Source organism: Petromyzon marinus (genome assembly GCF_048934315.1).
Source record: "Petromyzon marinus isolate PM22_M1 ecotype Great Lakes invasive population chromosome 77 unlocalized genomic scaffold, UKy_Petmar_22M1.pri1.0 chr77_unloc.4, whole genome shotgun sequence".
Taxonomy (NCBI): Eukaryota; Metazoa; Chordata; class Hyperoartia; order Petromyzontiformes; family Petromyzontidae; genus Petromyzon; species Petromyzon marinus.
Window position 1 is genome coordinate 1,223,988 of NW_027422624.1, and position 18,493 is coordinate 1,242,480.

General features: G+C 45.6%; 1 protein-coding gene across 50 annotated transcripts in view; it reads left to right on the forward strand.

The window, feature by feature from the left end:
• The window catches only part of LOC142908250 (reticulon-4 receptor-like 2), a 262,387-nt gene that overhangs the window by 231,881 nt on the left and 12,013 nt on the right, over positions 1–18,493 (forward strand). For all 50 annotated transcript variants that reach the window (XM_076058642.1, XM_076058689.1, XM_076058641.1 and 47 more), the window contains one exon: positions 16,751–17,687. In XM_076058642.1, the coding sequence (XP_075914757.1) occupies positions 16,751–17,687 (937 nt within the window). The remainder of the gene's footprint in view (positions 1–16,750; positions 17,688–18,493) is intronic.

Here is an 18,493-nt window from a genome sequence, read left to right on the forward strand (position 1 = left end):
GTAGATGTAGATGCCACTGGTTCTTCACATTCTGCAGATGTAGATGCCACTGGTTCTTCATGTTCTATAGATGTAGATGCTACTGGTTCTTCATGTTCTGCAGATGTAGATGCTACTGGTTCTTCATGTTCTGTAGATGTAGATGCCACTGGTTCTTCACATTCTGCAGTTGTAGATGCAAACTGGTTCTTCATGTTCTGTCGATGTAGATGCCACTGGTTCTTCATGTTCTGCAGATGTAGATGCCACTGGTTCTTCATGTTCTGCAGATGTAGATGCCACTGGTTCTTCATGTTCTGTATTTGTAGATGCCACTGTTTCTTCACGTTCTGTAGATGTATGTTCTGTAGATGTATATGCTACTGGTTCTGCATGTTCTGTATTTGTAGATGCCACTGGTTCTTCACATTCTGCAGATGTAGATGCTACTGGTTCTTCATGTTCTGCAGATGTAGATGCCACTGGTTCTTAATGTTCTGCAGATGTAGATGCCACTGGTTCTTCACATTCTGTAGCTGTAGATGCCACTGGTTCTTCACATTCCGCAGATTTAGATGCCACTGGTTCTTCACATTATGCAGATGTAGATGCCACTGGTTCTTCATGTTCTGTAGATGTAGATGCTACTGGTTCTTCATGCTCTGCAGATGTAGATGCTACTGGTTCTTCATGTTCTGTATTTGTAGATGCCACTGGTTCTTCATGTTCTGCAGATGTAGATGCCACTGGTTCTTCACATTCTGCCGATGTAGATGCCACTGGTTCTTCATGTTCTGTAGATGTAGATGCCACTGGTTCTTCATGTTCTGCAGATGTAGATGCCACTGGTTCTTCATGTTCTGTATTTCTAGATGCCACTGGTTCTTCACGTTCTGTAGATGTAGATGCCACTGGTTCTTCATGTTCTGTATATGTATATGCTACTGGTTCTTCATGTTCTGTAGATGTAGATGCCACTGGTTCTTCATGTTCTGTATTTGTAGATGCTACTCGTTCTTCATGTTCTGTAGATGTAGATGCCACTGGTTCTTCATGTTCTGCAGATGTAGATGCCACTGGTTCTTCACGTTCTGTAGATGTAGATGCCACTGGTTCTTCATGTTCTGTAGATGTAGATGCCACTGGTTCTTCACATTCTGCAGATGTAGATGCCACTACTTCTTCATGTTCTGCAGATGTAGATGCCACTGGTTCTTAATGTTCTGCAGATGTAGATGCCACTGGTTCTTCATGTTCTGTAGATGTAGATGCTACTGGTTCTTCACATTCTGCAGATGTAGATGCTACTGCTTCTTCATGTTCTGTATTTGTAGATGCCACTGGTTGTTCATGTTCTGCAGATGTAGATGCCACTGGTTCTTAATGTTCTGCAGATGTAGATGCCACTGGTTCTTCACATTCTGTAGATGTAGTTGCCACTGGTTCTTCACATTCTGCAGATTTAGATGCCACTGGTTCTTCACCTTCTGCAGATGTAGATGCTACTGGTTCTTCATGTTCTGTAGATGTAGATTCCACTGGTTCTTCATGTTATGTATTTGTAGATGATACTGGTTCTTCATGGTCTGCAGATGTAGATGCCACTGATTCTTCATGTTCTGCAGATGTAGATGCTACTGGTTCTTCACGTTCTGTAGATGTAGATGCCACTGGTTATCATGTTATGTAGATGTAGATGCCACTGCTTTTTCACATTCTGCAGATGTAGATGCCACTACTTCTTCATGTTCTGCAGATGTAGATGCCACTGGCTCTTAATGTTCTGCAGATGTAGATGCCACTGGTTCTTCATGTTCTGTAGATGTAGATCCTACTGGTTCTTCACATTCTGCAGATGTAGATGCTACTGGTTCTTCATGTTCTGTATTTGTAGATGCCACTGGTTCTTCATGTTCTGCAGATGTAGATGCCACTGGTTCTTATTGTTCTGCAGATGTAGATGCCACTGGTTCTTCACATTCTGTAGATATAGTTGCCACTGTTTCTTCACATTCTGCAGATTTATATGCCACTGGTTCTTCACATTATGCAGATGTAGATGCCACTGGTTCTTCATGTTCTGTAGATGTAGATGCCACTGGTTTTTCACATTCTGCAGATGTAGATGCTACTGGTTCTTCATGTTCTGTAGATGTAGATGCCACTGGTTCTTCATGTTCTGTATTTGTAGATGCCAATGGTTCTTCGTGTTCTGTCGATGTAGATGCCACTGGTTCTTCATGTTCTGCAGATGTAGATGCCACTGGTTCTTCATGTTCTGCAGATGTAGATGCCACTGGTTCTTCATGTTCTGTATTTGTAGATGCCACTGTTTCTTCACGTTCTGTAGATGTATGTTCTGTAGATGTATATGCTACTGGTTCTGCATGTTCTGTATTTGTAGATGCCACTGGTTCTTCACATTCTGCAGATGTAGATGCTACTGGTTCTTCATGTTCTGCAGATGTAGATGCCACTGGTTCTTAATGTTCTGCAGATGTAGATGCCACTGGTTCTTCACATTCTGTAGCTGTAGATGCCACTGGTTCTTCACATTCCGCAGATTTAGATGCCACTGGTTCTTCACATTATGCAGATGTAGATGCCACTGGTTCTTCATGTTCTGTAGATGTAGATGCTACTGGTTCTTCATGCTCTGCAGATGTAGATGCTACTGGTTCTTCATGTTCTGTATTTGTAGATGCCACTGGTTCTTCATGTTCTGCAGATGTAGATGCCACTGGTTCTTCACATTCTGCCGATGTAGATGCCACTGGTTCTTCATGTTCTGTAGATGTAGATGCCACTGGTTCTTCATGTTCTGCAGATGTAGATGCCACTGGTTCTTCATGTTCTGTATTTCTAGATGCCACTGGTTCTTCACGTTCTGTAGATGTAGATGCCACTGGTTCTTCATGTTCTGTATATGTATATGCTACTGGTTCTTCATGTTCTGTAGATGTAGATGCCACTGGTTCTTCATGTTCTGTATTTGTAGATGCTACTCGTTCTTCATGTTCTGTAGATGTAGATGCCACTGGTTCTTCATGTTCTGCAGATGTAGATGCCACTGGTTCTTCACGTTCTGTAGATGTAGATGCCACTGGTTCTTCATGTTCTGTAGATGTAGATGCCACTGGTTCTTCACATTCTGCAGATGTAGATGCCACTACTTCTTCATGTTCTGCAGATGTAGATGCCACTGGTTCTTAATGTTCTGCAGATGTAGATGCCACTGGTTCTTCATGTTCTGTAGATGTAGATGCTACTGGTTCTTCACATTCTGCAGATGTAGATGCTACTGCTTCTTCATGTTCTGTATTTGTAGATGCCACTGGTTCTTCATGTTCTGCAGATGTAGATGCCACTGGTTCTTAATGTTCTGCAGATGTAGATGCCACTGGTTCTTCACATTCTGTAGATGTAGTTGCCACTGGTTCTTCACATTCTGCAGATTTAGATGCCACTGGTTCTTCACCTTCTGCAGATGTAGATGCTACTGGTTCTTCATGTTCTGTAGATGTAGATTCCACTGGTTCTTCATGTTATGTATTTGTAGATGATACTGGTTCTTCATGGTCTGCAGATGTAGATGCCACTGATTCTTCATGTTCTGCAGATGTAGATGCTACTGGTTCTTCACGTTCTGTAGATGTAGATGCCACTGGTTATCATGTTATGTAGATGTAGATGCCACTGCTTTTTCACATTCTGCAGATGTAGATGCCACTACTTCTTCATGTTCTGCAGATGTAGATGCCACTGGCTCTTAATGTTCTGCAGATGTAGATGCCACTGGTTCTTCATGTTCTGTAGATGTAGATCCTACTGGTTCTTCACATTCTGCAGATGTAGATGCTACTGGTTCTTCATGTTCTGTATTTGTAGATGCCACTGGTTCTTCATGTTCTGCAGATGTAGATGCCACTGGTTCTTATTGTTCTGCAGATGTAGATGCCACTGGTTCTTCACATTCTGTAGATATAGTTGCCACTGTTTCTTCACATTCTGCAGATTTATATGCCACTGGTTCTTCACATTATGCAGATGTAGATGCCACTGGTTCTTCATGTTCTGTAGATGTAGATGCCACTGGTTTTTCACATTCTGCAGATGTAGATGCTACTGGTTCTTCATGTTCTGTAGATGTAGATGCCACTGGTTCTTCATGTTCTGTATTTGTAGATGCCAATGGTTCTTCGTGTTCTGTAGATGTAGATGCCACTGGTTCTTCATGTTCTGTATATGTAGATGCCACTGGTTCTTCACGTTCTGTAGATGTAGATGCCACTTGTTCTTCACGTTCTGTAGATGTAGATGCCATTGGTTCTTCACGTTCTGCAGATGTAGATGCCACTGGTTCTTCATGTTCTGTAGATGTAGATGCTACTGGTTCTTCATGTTCTGTAGATGTAGATGCCACATGTTCTTCATGTTCTGTATTTGTAGATGCCACTGGTTCTTCATGTTCTGTAGATGTAGATGCCACAGGTTCTTCATGTTCTGTATTTGTAGATGCCACTGGTTCTTCATGTTCTGTATTTGTAGATGCCACTGTTTCTTCACGTTCTGTAGATGTATGTTCTGTAGATGTATATGCTACTGGTTCTTCATGTTCTGTAGATGTAGATGCCACTGGTTCTTCACATTCTGCAGATGTAGATGCTACTGGTTCTTCATGTTCTGTAGATTTAGATGCCACTGGTTCTTCATGTTCTGTATTTGTAGATGCCACTGGTTCTTCATGTTCTGTAGATGTAGATGCCACTAGTTCTTCACATTCTGCAGATGTAGATGCCACTACTTCTTCATGTTCTGCAGATGCAGATGCCACTGGTTCTTAATGTTCTGCAGATGTAGATGCCACTGGTTCTTAATGTTCTGCAGATGTAGATGCCACTGGTTCTTCATGTTCTGTAGATGTAGATGCTACTGGTTCTTCACATTCTGCTGATGTAGATGCCACTGGTTCTTCATGTTCTGTAGATGTAGATGCCACTGGTTCTTCATGTTCTGCAGATGTAGATGCCACTGGTTCTTCATGTTCTGCATATGTAGATGCCACTGGTTCTTCATGTTCTGTATTTCTAGATGCCACTGGTTCTTCACGTTCTGTAGATGTAGATGCCACTGGTTCTTCATGTTCTGTATATGTATATGCTACTCGTTCTTCATGTTCTGTAGATGTAGATGCCACTGGTTCTTCATGTTCTGCAGATGTAGATGCCACTGGTTCTTCACGTTCTGTAGATGTAGATGCCACTGGTTCTTCATGTTCTGTAGATGTAGATGCCACTGGTTCTTCACATTCTGCAGATGTAGATGCCACTGGTTCTTCATGTTCTATAGATGTAGATGCTACTGGTTCTTCATGTTCTGCAGATGTAGATGCTACTGGTTCTTCATGTTCTGTAGATGTAGATGCCACTGGTTCTTCACATTCTGCAGTTGTAGATGCAAACTGGTTCTTCATGTTCTGTCGATGTAGATGCCACTGGTTCTTCATGTTCTGCAGATGTAGATGCCACTGGTTCTTCATGTTCTGCAGATGTAGATGCCACTGGTTCTTCATGTTCTGTATTTGTAGATGCCACTGTTTCTTCACGTTCTGTAGATGTATGTTCTGTAGATGTATATGCTACTGGTTCTGCATGTTCTGTATTTGTAGATGCCACTGGTTCTTCACATTCTGCAGATGTAGATGCCACTGGTTCTTCATGTTCTGTATTTGTAGATGCCAATGGTTCTTCGTGTTCTGTAGATGTAGATGCCACTGGTTCTTCATGTTCTGTATATGTAGATGCCACTGGTTCTTCACGTTCTGTAGATGTAGATGCCACTTGTTCTTCACGTTCTGTAGATGTAGATGCCATTGGTTCTTCACGTTCTGCAGATGTAGATGCCACTGGTTCTTCATGTTCTGTAGATGTAGATGCTACTGGTTCTTCATGTTCTGTAGATGTAGATGCCACATGTTCTTCATGTTCTGTATTTGTAGATGCCACTGGTTCTTCATGTTCTGTAGATGTAGATGCCACAGGTTCTTCATGTTCTGTATTTGTAGATGCCACTGGTTCTTCATGTTCTGTATTTGTAGATGCCACTGTTTCTTCACGTTCTGTAGATGTATGTTCTGTAGATGTATATGCTACTGGTTCTTCATGTTCTGTAGATGTAGATGCCACTGGTTCTTCACATTCTGCAGATGTAGATGCTACTGGTTCTTCATGTTCTGTAGATTTAGATGCCACTGGTTCTTCATGTTCTGTATTTGTAGATGCCACTGGTTCTTCATGTTCTGTAGATGTAGATGCCACTAGTTCTTCACATTCTGCAGATGTAGATGCCACTACTTCTTCATGTTCTGCAGATGCAGATGCCACTGGTTCTTAATGTTCTGCAGATGTAGATGCCACTGGTTCTTAATGTTCTGCAGATGTAGATGCCACTGGTTCTTCATGTTCTGTAGATGTAGATGCTACTGGTTCTTCACATTCTGCTGATGTAGATGCCACTGGTTCTTCATGTTCTGTAGATGTAGATGCCACTGGTTCTTCATGTTCTGCAGATGTAGATGCCACTGGTTCTTCATGTTCTGCATATGTAGATGCCACTGGTTCTTCATGTTCTGTATTTCTAGATGCCACTGGTTCTTCACGTTCTGTAGATGTAGATGCCACTGGTTCTTCATGTTCTGTATATGTATATGCTACTCGTTCTTCATGTTCTGTAGATGTAGATGCCACTGGTTCTTCATGTTCTGCAGATGTAGATGCCACTGGTTCTTCACGTTCTGTAGATGTAGATGCCACTGGTTCTTCATGTTCTGTAGATGTAGATGCCACTGGTTCTTCACATTCTGCAGATGTAGATGCCACTGGTTCTTCATGTTCTATAGATGTAGATGCTACTGGTTCTTCATGTTCTGCAGATGTAGATGCTACTGGTTCTTCATGTTCTGTAGATGTAGATGCCACTGGTTCTTCACATTCTGCAGTTGTAGATGCAAACTGGTTCTTCATGTTCTGTCGATGTAGATGCCACTGGTTCTTCATGTTCTGCAGATGTAGATGCCACTGGTTCTTCATGTTCTGCAGATGTAGATGCCACTGGTTCTTCATGTTCTGTATTTGTAGATGCCACTGTTTCTTCACGTTCTGTAGATGTATGTTCTGTAGATGTATATGCTACTGGTTCTGCATGTTCTGTATTTGTAGATGCCACTGGTTCTTCACATTCTGCAGATGTAGATGCTACTGGTTCTTCATGTTCTGCAGATGTAGATGCCACTGGTTCTTAATGTTCTGCAGATGTAGATGCCACTGGTTCTTCACATTCTGTAGCTGTAGATGCCACTGGTTCTTCACATTCCGCAGATTTAGATGCCACTGGTTCTTCACATTATGCAGATGTAGATGCCACTGGTTCTTCATGTTCTGTAGATGTAGATGCTACTGGTTCTTCATGCTCTGCAGATGTAGATGCTACTGGTTCTTCATGTTCTGTATTTGTAGATGCCACTGGTTCTTCATGTTCTGCAGATGTAGATGCCACTGGTTCTTCACATTCTGCCGATGTAGATGCCACTGGTTCTTCATGTTCTGTAGATGTAGATGCCACTGGTTCTTCATGTTCTGCAGATGTAGATGCCACTGGTTCTTCATGTTCTGTATTTCTAGATGCCACTGGTTCTTCACGTTCTGTAGATGTAGATGCCACTGGTTCTTCATGTTCTGTATATGTACATGCTACTGGTTCTTCATGTTCTGTAGATGTAGATGCCACTGGTTCTTCATGTTCTGTATTTGTAGATGCTACTCGTTCTTCATGTTCTGTAGATGTAGATGCCACTGGTTCTTCATGTTCTGCAGATGTAGATGCCACTGGTTCTTCACGTTCTGTAGATGTAGATGCCACTGGTTCTTCATGTTCTGTAGATGTAGATGCCACTGGTTCTTCACATTCTGCAGATGTAGATGCCACTACTTCTTCATGTTCTGCAGATGTAGATGCCACTGGTTCTTAATGTTCTGCAGATGTAGATGCCACTGGTTCTTCATGTTCTGTAGATGTAGATGCTACTGGTTCTTCACATTCTGCAGATGTAGATGCTACTGCTTCTTCATGTTCTGTATTTGTAGATGCCACTGGTTCTTCATGTTCTGCAGATGTAGATGCCACTGGTTCTTAATGTTCTGCAGATGTAGATGCCACTGGTTCTTCACATTCTGTAGATGTAGTTGCCACTGGTTCTTCACATTCTGCAGATTTAGATGCCACTGGTTCTTCACCTTCTGCAGATGTAGATGCTACTGGTTCTTCATGTTCTGTAGATGTAGATTCCACTGGTTCTTCATGTTATGTATTTGTAGATGATACTGGTTCTTCATGGTCTGCAGATGTAGATGCCACTGATTCTTCATGTTCTGCAGATGTAGATGCTACTGGTTCTTCACGTTCTGTAGATGTAGATGCCACTGGTTATCATGTTATGTAGATGTAGATGCCACTGCTTTTTCACATTCTGCAGATGTAGATGCCACTTCTTCTTCATGTTCTGCAGATGTAGATGCCACTGGCTCTTAATGTTCTGCAGATGTAGATGCCACTGGTTCTTCATGTTCTGTAGATGTAGATGCCACTGGTTCTTCACATTCTGCAGTTGTAGATGCAAACTGGTTCTTCATGTTCTGTCGATGTAGATGCCACTGGTTCTTCATGTTCTGCAGATGTAGATGCCACTGGTTCTTCATGTTCTGCAGATGTAGATGCCACTGGTTCTTCATGTTCTGTATTTGTAGATGCCACTGTTTCTTCACGTTCTGTAGATGTATGTTCTGTAGATGTATATGCTACTGGTTCTGCATGTTCTGTATTTGTAGATGCCACTGGTTCTTCACATTCTGCAGATGTAGATGCTACTGGTTCTTCATGTTCTGCAGATGTAGATGCCACTGGTTCTTAATGTTCTGCAGATGTAGATGCCACTGGTTCTTCACATTCTGTAGCTGTAGATGCCACTGGTTCTTCACATTCCGCAGATTTAGATGCCACTGGTTCTTCACATTATGCAGATGTAGATGCCACTGGTTCTTCATGTTCTGTAGATGTAGATGCTACTGGTTCTTCATGCTCTGCAGATGTAGATGCTACTGGTTCTTCATGTTCTGTATTTGTAGATGCCACTGGTTCTTCATGTTCTGCAGATGTAGATGCCACTGGTTCTTCACATTCTGCCGATGTAGATGCCACTGGTTCTTCATGTTCTGTAGATGTAGATGCCACTGGTTCTTCATGTTCTGCAGATGTAGATGCCACTGGTTCTTCATGTTCTGTATTTCTAGATGCCACTGGTTCTTCACGTTCTGTAGATGTAGATGCCACTGGTTCTTCATGTTCTGTATATGTATATGCTACTGGTTCTTCATGTTCTGTAGATGTAGATGCCACTGGTTCTTCATGTTCTGTATTTGTAGATGCTACTCGTTCTTCATGTTCTGTAGATGTAGATGCCACTGGTTCTTCATGTTCTGCAGATGTAGATGCCACTGGTTCTTCACGTTCTGTAGATGTAGATGCCACTGGTTCTTCATGTTCTGTAGATGTAGATGCCACTGGTTCTTCACATTCTGCAGATGTAGATGCCACTACTTCTTCATGTTCTGCAGATGTAGATGCCACTGGTTCTTAATGTTCTGCAGATGTAGATGCCACTGGTTCTTCATGTTCTGTAGATGTAGATGCTACTGGTTCTTCACATTCTGCAGATGTAGATGCTACTGCTTCTTCATGTTCTGTATTTGTAGATGCCACTGGTTCTTCATGTTCTGCAGATGTAGATGCCACTGGTTCTTAATGTTCTGCAGATGTAGATGCCACTGGTTCTTCACATTCTGTAGATGTAGTTGCCACTGGTTCTTCACATTCTGCAGATTTAGATGCCACTGGTTCTTCACCTTCTGCAGATGTAGATGCTACTGGTTCTTCATGTTCTGTAGATGTAGATTCCACTGGTTCTTCATGTTATGTATTTGTAGATGATACTGGTTCTTCATGGTCTGCAGATGTAGATGCCACTGATTCTTCATGTTCTGCAGATGTAGATGCTACTGGTTCTTCACGTTCTGTAGATGTAGATGCCACTGGTTATCATGTTATGTAGATGTAGATGCCACTGCTTTTTCACATTCTGCAGATGTAGATGCCACTTCTTCTTCATGTTCTGCAGATGTAGATGCCACTGGCTCTTAATGTTCTGCAGATGTAGATGCCACTGGTTCTTCATGTTCTGTAGATGTAGATCCTACTGGTTCTTCACATTCTGCAGATGTAGATGCTACTGGTTCTTCATGTTCTGTATTTGTAGATGCCACTGGTTCTTCATGTTCTGCAGATGTAGATGCCACTGGTTCTTATTGTTCTGCAGATGTAGATGCCACTGGTTCTTCACATTCTGTAGATGTAGTTGCCACTGTTTCTTCACATTCTGCAGATTTATATGCCACTGGTTCTTCACATTATGCAGATGTAGATGCCACTGGTTCTTCATGTTCTGTAGATGTAGATGCTACTGGTTCTTCATTTCTGTATTTGTAGATGCCACTGGTTCTTCATGTTCTGCAGATGTAGATGCCACTGGTTCTTCACATTCTGCAGTTGTAGATGCCACTGGTTCTTCACGTTCTGTAGATGTAGATGCCACTGGTTCTTCATGTTCTGTAGATGTAGAAGCCACTGCTTCTTCATGTTCTGCAGATGTAGATGCCACTGGTTCTTCATTTTCTACAGATGTACATGCCACTGGTTCTTCATGTTCTGTATTTGTAGATGCCACTGGTTCTTCACGTTCTGTAGATGTAGATGCCACTGGTTCTTCATGTTCTGTAGATGTATATGCTACTGGTTCTTCATGTTCTGTAGATGTAGATGCCACTGGTTCTTCACATTCTGCAGATGTAGATGCTACTGGTTCTTCATGTTCTGTAGATTTAGATGCCACTGGTTCTTCATGTTCTGTATTTGTAGATGCCACTGGTTCTTCATGTTCTGTAGATGTAGATGCCACTGGTTCTTCACATTCTGCAGTTGTAGATGCCACTGGTTCTTCATGTTCTGTCGATGTAGATGCCACTGGTTCTTCATGTTCTGCAGATGTAGATGCCACTGGTTCTTCATCTTCTGCAGATGTAGATGCCACTGGTTCTTCATGTTCTGTATTTGTAGATGCCACTGTTTCTTCACGTTCTGTAGATTTATGTTCTGTAGATGTATATGCTACTGGTTCTTCATGTTTTGTAGATGTAGATGCCACTGGTTCTTCACATTCTGCAGATGTAGATGCTACTGGTTCTTCATGTTCGGTAGATTTAGATGCCACTGGTTCTTCATGTTCTGTATTTGTAGATGCCACTGGTTCTTCATGTTCTGTAGATGTAGATGCCACTGGTTCTTCACATTCTGCAGTTGTAGATGCCACTGGTTCTTCATGTTCTGTCGATGTAAATGCCACTGGTTCTTCATGTTCTGCAGATGTAGATGCCACTGGTTCTTCATGTTCTGCAGATGTAGATAACACTGATTCTTCATGTTCTGTATTTGTAGATGACACTGGTTCTTCACGTTCTGTAGATGTAGATGCCACTGGTTCTTCACATTATGCAGATGTAGATGCCACTGGTTCTTCATGTTCTGTAGATGTAGATGCTACTGGTTCTTCATGTTCTGCAGATGTAGATGCTACTGGTTCTTCATGTTCTGTAGATGTAGATGCCACTGGTTCTTCACATTCTGCAGTTGTAGATGCCACTGGTTCTTCATGTTCTGTCGATGTAGATGCCACTGGTTCTTCATGTTCTGCAGATGTAGATGCCACTGGTTCTTCATGTTCTGCAGATGTAGATGCCACTGGTTCTTCATGTTCTGTATTTGTAGATGTCACTGTTTCTTCACGTTCTGTAGATGTATGTTCTGTAGATGTATATGCTACTGGTTCTTCATGTTCTGTAGATGTAGATGCCACTGGTTCTTCACATTCTGCAGATGTAGATGCTACTGGTTCTTCATGTTCTGTAGATTTAGATGCCACTGGTTCTTCATGTTCTGTATTTGTAGATACCACTGGTTCTTCATGTTCTGTAGATGTAGATGCCACTGGTTCTTCACATTCTGCAGATGTAGATGCCACTACTTCTTCATGTTCTGCAGATGTAGATGCCACTGGTTCTTAATGTTCTGCAGATGTAGATGCCACTGGTTCTTCATGTTCTGTAGATGTAGATGCTACTGGTTCTTCATGGTCTGTAGATGTAGATGCTACTGGTTCTTCATGTTCTGTATTTGTAGATGCCACTGGTTATTCACATTCTGCAGATGTAGATGCCACTGGTTCTTCACATTCTGCAGATGTAGATGCTACTGGTTCTTCATGTTCTGTAGATGTAGATGCCACTGGTTCTTCATGTTCTGTATTTGTAGATGCCAATGGTTCTTTGTGTTCTGTAGATGTAGATGCCACTGGTTCTTCATGTTCTGTATATGTAGATGCCAATGGTTCTTCGTGTTCTGTAGATGTAGATGCCACTGGTTCTTCATGTTCTGTATATGTAGATGCCACTGGTTCTTCACGTTCTGTAGATGTAGATGCCACTTGTTCTTCACGTTCTGTAGATGTAGATGCCATTGGTTCTTCACGTTCTGCAGATGTAGATGCCACTGGTTCTTCATGTTCTGTAGATGTAGATGCTACTGGTTCTTCATGTTCTGTAGATGTAGATGCCACAGGTTCTTCATGTTCTGTATTTGTAGATGCCACTGGTTCTTCATGTTCTGTAGATGTAGATGCCACAGGTTCTTCATGTTCTGTATTTGTAGATGCCACTGGTTCTTCATGTCCTGTATTTGTAGATGCCACTGTTTCTTCACGTTCTGTAGATGTATGTTCTGTAGATGTATATGCTACTGGTTCTTCATGTTCTGTAGATGTAGATGCCACTGGTTCTTCACATTCTGCAGATGTAGATGCTACTGGTTCTTCATGTTCTGTAGATTTAGATGCCACTGGTTCTTCATGTTCTGTATTTGTAGATGCCACTGGTTCTTCATGTTCTGTAGATGTAGATGCCACTAGTTCTTCACATTCTGCAGATGTAGATGCCACTACTTCTTCATGTTCTGCAGATGCAGATGCCACTGGTTCTTAATGTTCTGCAGATGTAGATGCCACTGGTTCTTCATGTTCTGTAGATGTAGATGCTACTGGTTCTTCATGGTCTGTAGATGTAGATGCTACTGGTTCTTCATGTTCTGTATTTGTAGATGCCACTGGTTATTCACATTCTGCAGATGTAGATGCCACTGGTTTTTCACATTCTGCAGATGTAGATGCTACTGGTTCTTCATGTTCTGTAGATGTAGATGCCACTGGTTCTTCATGTTCTGTATTTGTAGATGCCAATGGTTCTTCGTGTTCTGTAGATGTAGATGCCACTGGTTCTTCATGTTCTGTATATGTAGATGCCATTGGTTCTTCACGTTCTGTAGATGTAGATGCCACTTGTTCTTCACGTTCTGTAGATGTAGATGCCATTGGTTCTTCACGTTCTGCAGATGTAGATGCCACTGGTTCTTCATGTTCTGTAGATGTAGATGCTACTGGTTCTTCATGTTCTGTAGATGTAGATGCCACATGTTCTTCATGTTCTGTATTTGTAGATGCCACTGGTTCTTCATGTTCTGTAGATGTAGATGCCACAGGTTCTTCATGTTCTGTATTTGTAGATGCCACTGGTTCTTCATGTTCTGTATTTGTAGATGCCACTGTTTCTTCACGTTCTGTAGATGTATGTTCTGTAGATGTATATGCTACTGGTTCTTCATGTTCTGTAGATGTAGATGCCACTGGTTCTTCACATTCTGCAGATGTAGATGCTACTGGTTCTTCATGTTCTGTAGATTTAGATGTCACTGGTTCTTCATGTTCTGTATTTGTAGATGCCACTGGTTCTTCATGTTCTGTAGATGTAGATGCCACTAGTTCTTCACATTCTGCAGATGTAGATGCCACTACTTCTTCATGTTCTGCAGATGCAGATGCCACTGGTTCTTAATGTTCTGCAGATGTAGATGCCACTGGTTCTTCATGTTCTGTAGATGTAGATGCTACTGGTTCTTCATGGTCTGTAGATGTAGATGCTACTGGTTCTTCATGTTCTGTATTTGTAGATGCCACTGGTTATTCACATTCTGCAGATGTAGATGCCACTGGTTCTTCACATTCTGCAGATGTAGATGCTACTGGTTCTTCATGTTCTGTAGATGTAGATGCCACTGGTTCTTCATGTTCTGTATTTGTAGATGCCAATGGTTCTTCGTGTTCTGTAGATGTAGATGCCACTGGTTCTTCATGTTCTGTATATGTAGATGCCACTGGTTCTTCACGTTCTGTAGATGTAGATGCCACTTGTTCTTCACGTTCTGTAGATGTAGATGCCATTGGTTCTTCACGTTCTGCAGATGTAGATGCCACTGGTTCTTCATGTTCTGTAGATGTAGATGCTACTGGTTCTTCATGTTCTGTAGATGTAGATGCCACAGGTTCTTCATGTTCTGTATTTGTAGATGCCACTGGTTCTTCATGTTCTGTAGATGTAGATGCCACAGGTTCTTCATGTTCTGTATTTGTAGATGCCACTGGTTCTTCATGTTCTGAGACAGTGGATGTGATGTCACCATGGTGAGTGAGACAGTAGATGTGATGTCACCATGGTGAGTGAGACAGTGGATGTGACGTCACCATGGTGAGTGAGACAGTGGATGTGACGTCACCATGGTGAGTGAGACAGTGGATGTGACGTCACCATGGTGAGTGAGACAGTGGATGTGACGTCACCATGGTGAGTGAGACGGTGGTTGTGAAGTCGCATTCGGGCGATTTAGCCCAGCAGATAATCACAGCGTCTGAAGTCGTGGGTTTCCGCGGTGACTATGAGTTGTTGACTACCTCGCCTGGTACACAGGAGGTCTGTGTCTCTCATCATCATCACGGTGGCTATGAGATGTTAACTACCTCGCCTGATATACAGGAGGTCTGTGTCTCTCATCATCATCATCACCACGGTGACTATGAGATGTTAACTACCTCGCCTGGTCTACAGGAGGTCTGTGTCTATCATCATCATCACAGTGACTATGAGATGTTAACTACCTCGCCTGGTACACAGGAGGTCTGTGTCTCTCATCATCATCACGGTGGCTATGAGATGTTAACTACCTCGCCTGATATACAGGAGGTCTGTGTCTCTCTAATCATCATCACCACGGTGGCTATGAGATGTTAACTACCTCGCCTGGTCTACAGGAGGTATGTGTCTCTCTCTCTCATTATCATCACGGTGGCTATGAGATGTTAACTACCTCGCCTGGTCTACAGGAGGTCTGTGTCTCTCATCATCATCATCACGGTGGCTATGAGATGTTGACTACCTCGCCTGGTCTACAGGAGGTCTGTGTTTCTCATCATCACGGTGGCTATGAGATGTTAACTCCCTCGCCTGGTCTACAGGAGGTCTGTGTCTCTCTCTCTCACCATCATCACGGTGGCTATGAGATGTTAACTCCCTCGCCTGGTCTACAGGAGGTCTGTGTCTCTCTCTCATCATCACCACGGTGGCTATGAGATGTTAACTACCTCGCCTGGTCTACAGGAGGTCTGTGTTTCTCATCATCACGGTGGCTATGAGATGTTAACTCCCTCGCCTGGTCTACAGGAGGTCTGTGTCTCTCTCTCTCACCATAATCACGGTGGCTATGAGATGTTAACTCCCTCGCCTGGTCTACAGAAGGTCTGTGTCTCTCTCTCATCATCACCACGGTGGCTATGAGATGTTAACTACCTCGCCTGGACTACAGGAGGTCTGTGTTTCTCATCACCACGGTGGCTATGAGATGTTAACTACCTCGCCTGGTCTACAGGAGGTCGTGGGTTCCACCCCGACCCTGCTGCTGCTGCTGCTGTCTCTGTACAGTCTGCATCTCTCTCCCCGTGGTGGTCGCTGCGTGGATTTTGTCTCCGGCTCCTCCTCCGTTTGTCCCCTCCACGTTCAGAGTCGACGTCGCCACGCTCGGTCAGAGTCTTTGGCTGCTGCTGCTGTCATTGTCCACGTGACGATGATGACGACGATGATGATATCAGCCACGTGGTTGAGCTGCTATCATTGTTGATGTCCAGTTCGCTTGTGAACAAAGAGTGACACAGCAGCTCTGGGGTGGCCTTACCTAGAAAATAAATAGTCAAAAAAATAGTTTAGTATGGGTGAGTAGGTGAATGGGTAGGTGAGTGGGTGCGTGAGTGGTTAGGTGGGTGAGTGAGTGGGTGAGTGAGTGGGTGAGTGAGTGAGTGGGTGAGTGAGTGAGTGAGTGGGTGAGTGAGTGAGTGGGTGAGTGGGTGAGTGAGTGACTGGGTTGGTGAGTGAGTGAGTGGGTGAGTGAGTGACTGGGTAAGTGAGTGAGTGAGTGGGTGGGTGAGTGAGTGACTGGGTGGGTGAGTGAGTGAGTGGGTGAGTGAGTGACTGGGTGAGTGAGTGGGTGGGTGAGTGAGTGAGTGGGTGAGTGAGTGAGTGGGTGGATGAGTGAGTGGGTGAGTGAGTGACTGGGTGGGTGAGTGAGTGGGTGAGTGAGTGGGTGAGTGAGTGACTGGGTGGGTGAGTGATGAGGTGAGTGAGTCGCTGTAGCGTGCCTTCCGTTCACCCCCCCACCCCCCCCCCCCCCCCCACAGCGGACACGATGTTCACCCCTCCTCACCCCTCTCCTCACCACCACCACCACCACCGTCCTCACCGCCACGCCACCACCACCACCACCACAGCGGCACCACCTCCCCGCCGCCCCGTCTGGCCCCTCCTCCCGTGGCCGCTCCTCCTCCTCCTCCTCCTGGCGTCCGTGCGGCCGCCGGCGCTCGTCGCCGCGGCGACGACGACGACGACGACGAGCGCCTGCCCCGGCGACTGCGTCTGCTACGACGCCCCCCCGACGGCGAGCTGCCAGGGCCGGGGCCTCTGGCGGCTCCCCGACGGGATCCCGCCCACGGCCGAGCGCCTCTGGCTGCAGAACAACCGCATCTCGTCGCTGACCCCGGGCGGCGACGGCGGCGACGGCGGCGACGCCGGCAGGGGGCGCCCGTCGCCCCGGCTGAGCCCGGCCCTCCGGGCCCTCTCGCTGGCCGCCAACGAGATCCGCGCCGTCGACGCCGCCGCCTTCGCGGGCCTCCGCCGCCTCGAGGAGCTCGACCTGGGCCGCAACCGGGGCCTGCGCTCGCTGGCGGCCGGCAGCTTCCGGGACCTCGGCGCGCTGCGCTCCCTCCACCTCTACGACTGCGGCCTCCGCGGGCTGCCCGCGGGCGCCTTCGAGGGCCTCGGCAGCCTCCGCTTCCTCGACCTGCAGGCCAACGCCCTGGCCGAGCTGCGGGACGGGGCCTTCGCCGGGCTCGCCAACCTCGCGTCGCTGTTCCTGCACGGCAACCGGCTGCGGGCCCTCGGCCGGGCCTCGCTCGGGGGCCTGCGCTCGCTCGACCGCCTGCTGGCCCACGACAACCGGGTGGCCCGCGTGCACCCGGCCGCGTTCCGCGACCTCGGCCGCCTCAGCACGCTGTTCCTCTTCAATAACAGCCTGAGGGCGCTCGGCGGGGGGACGCTCGCTCACCTGCACGGACTCAGGTGAGGGGGTGGTGGTGGTGGAGGGAGAGGTGGGGGTGGTGGTTGTGGTGGTGGTGGTGGAGAAGGTGGTGGTGGTGGTGGTGGTGGAGGAGTAGAAGGTGGTAGTGGTGGTGGTGGTGGTGGTGTAGGTGGTGGTGGTGGTGGTGGAGGAGTAGGAGGCCTCACCACCCTGGTTGTGGTGATTATGGTGGTGGAGGAGGAGAGGGTGGTAGGTGTGGTGGAGGAGGTGGTGTAGGTGGAGGAGTAGAAGGTGGTGGTGGTGGAGGAGGTGGTGTAGGTGGAGGAGTAGAAGGTGGTGGTGGTGGTGGTGGTTGTGGTGGTGTAGGTGGAGGAGTAGAAGGTGGTGGTGGTGGTGGTTGTGGTGGTGTAGGTGGAGGAGTAGAAGGTGGTGGTGGTGGTGGTGGAGATGGTGTAGGTGGAGGAGTAGAAGGTGGTGGTGGTGGTGGTGGAGGAGGTGGTGGTGTAGGTGGAGGAGTAGAAGGTGGTGGTGGTGGTGGAGGAGGTGGAGGTGGTGGAGGAGATGGTGTAGGTGGAGTAGAAGGTGGTGGTGGTGGTGGTGGAGGAGGTAGTGCATGTGGAGGAGTAGAAGGTGGTGGTGGTGGTGGTGGAGGAGGAGGAGTAGAAGGTGGTGGTGGTGGTTGTGGTGGTGGTGTTGGTGGTGGTGGTGGTGGAGGAGGTGGTGCATGTGGAGGAGTAGAAGGTGGTGGTGGTGGTGATGATCCAGCTACTCCCTGTGATCTCCGCTGTTACCGGACCACGAGTAAACGATCGCTTAACACGAAGGACGTGCTCACGATTTCGACTGA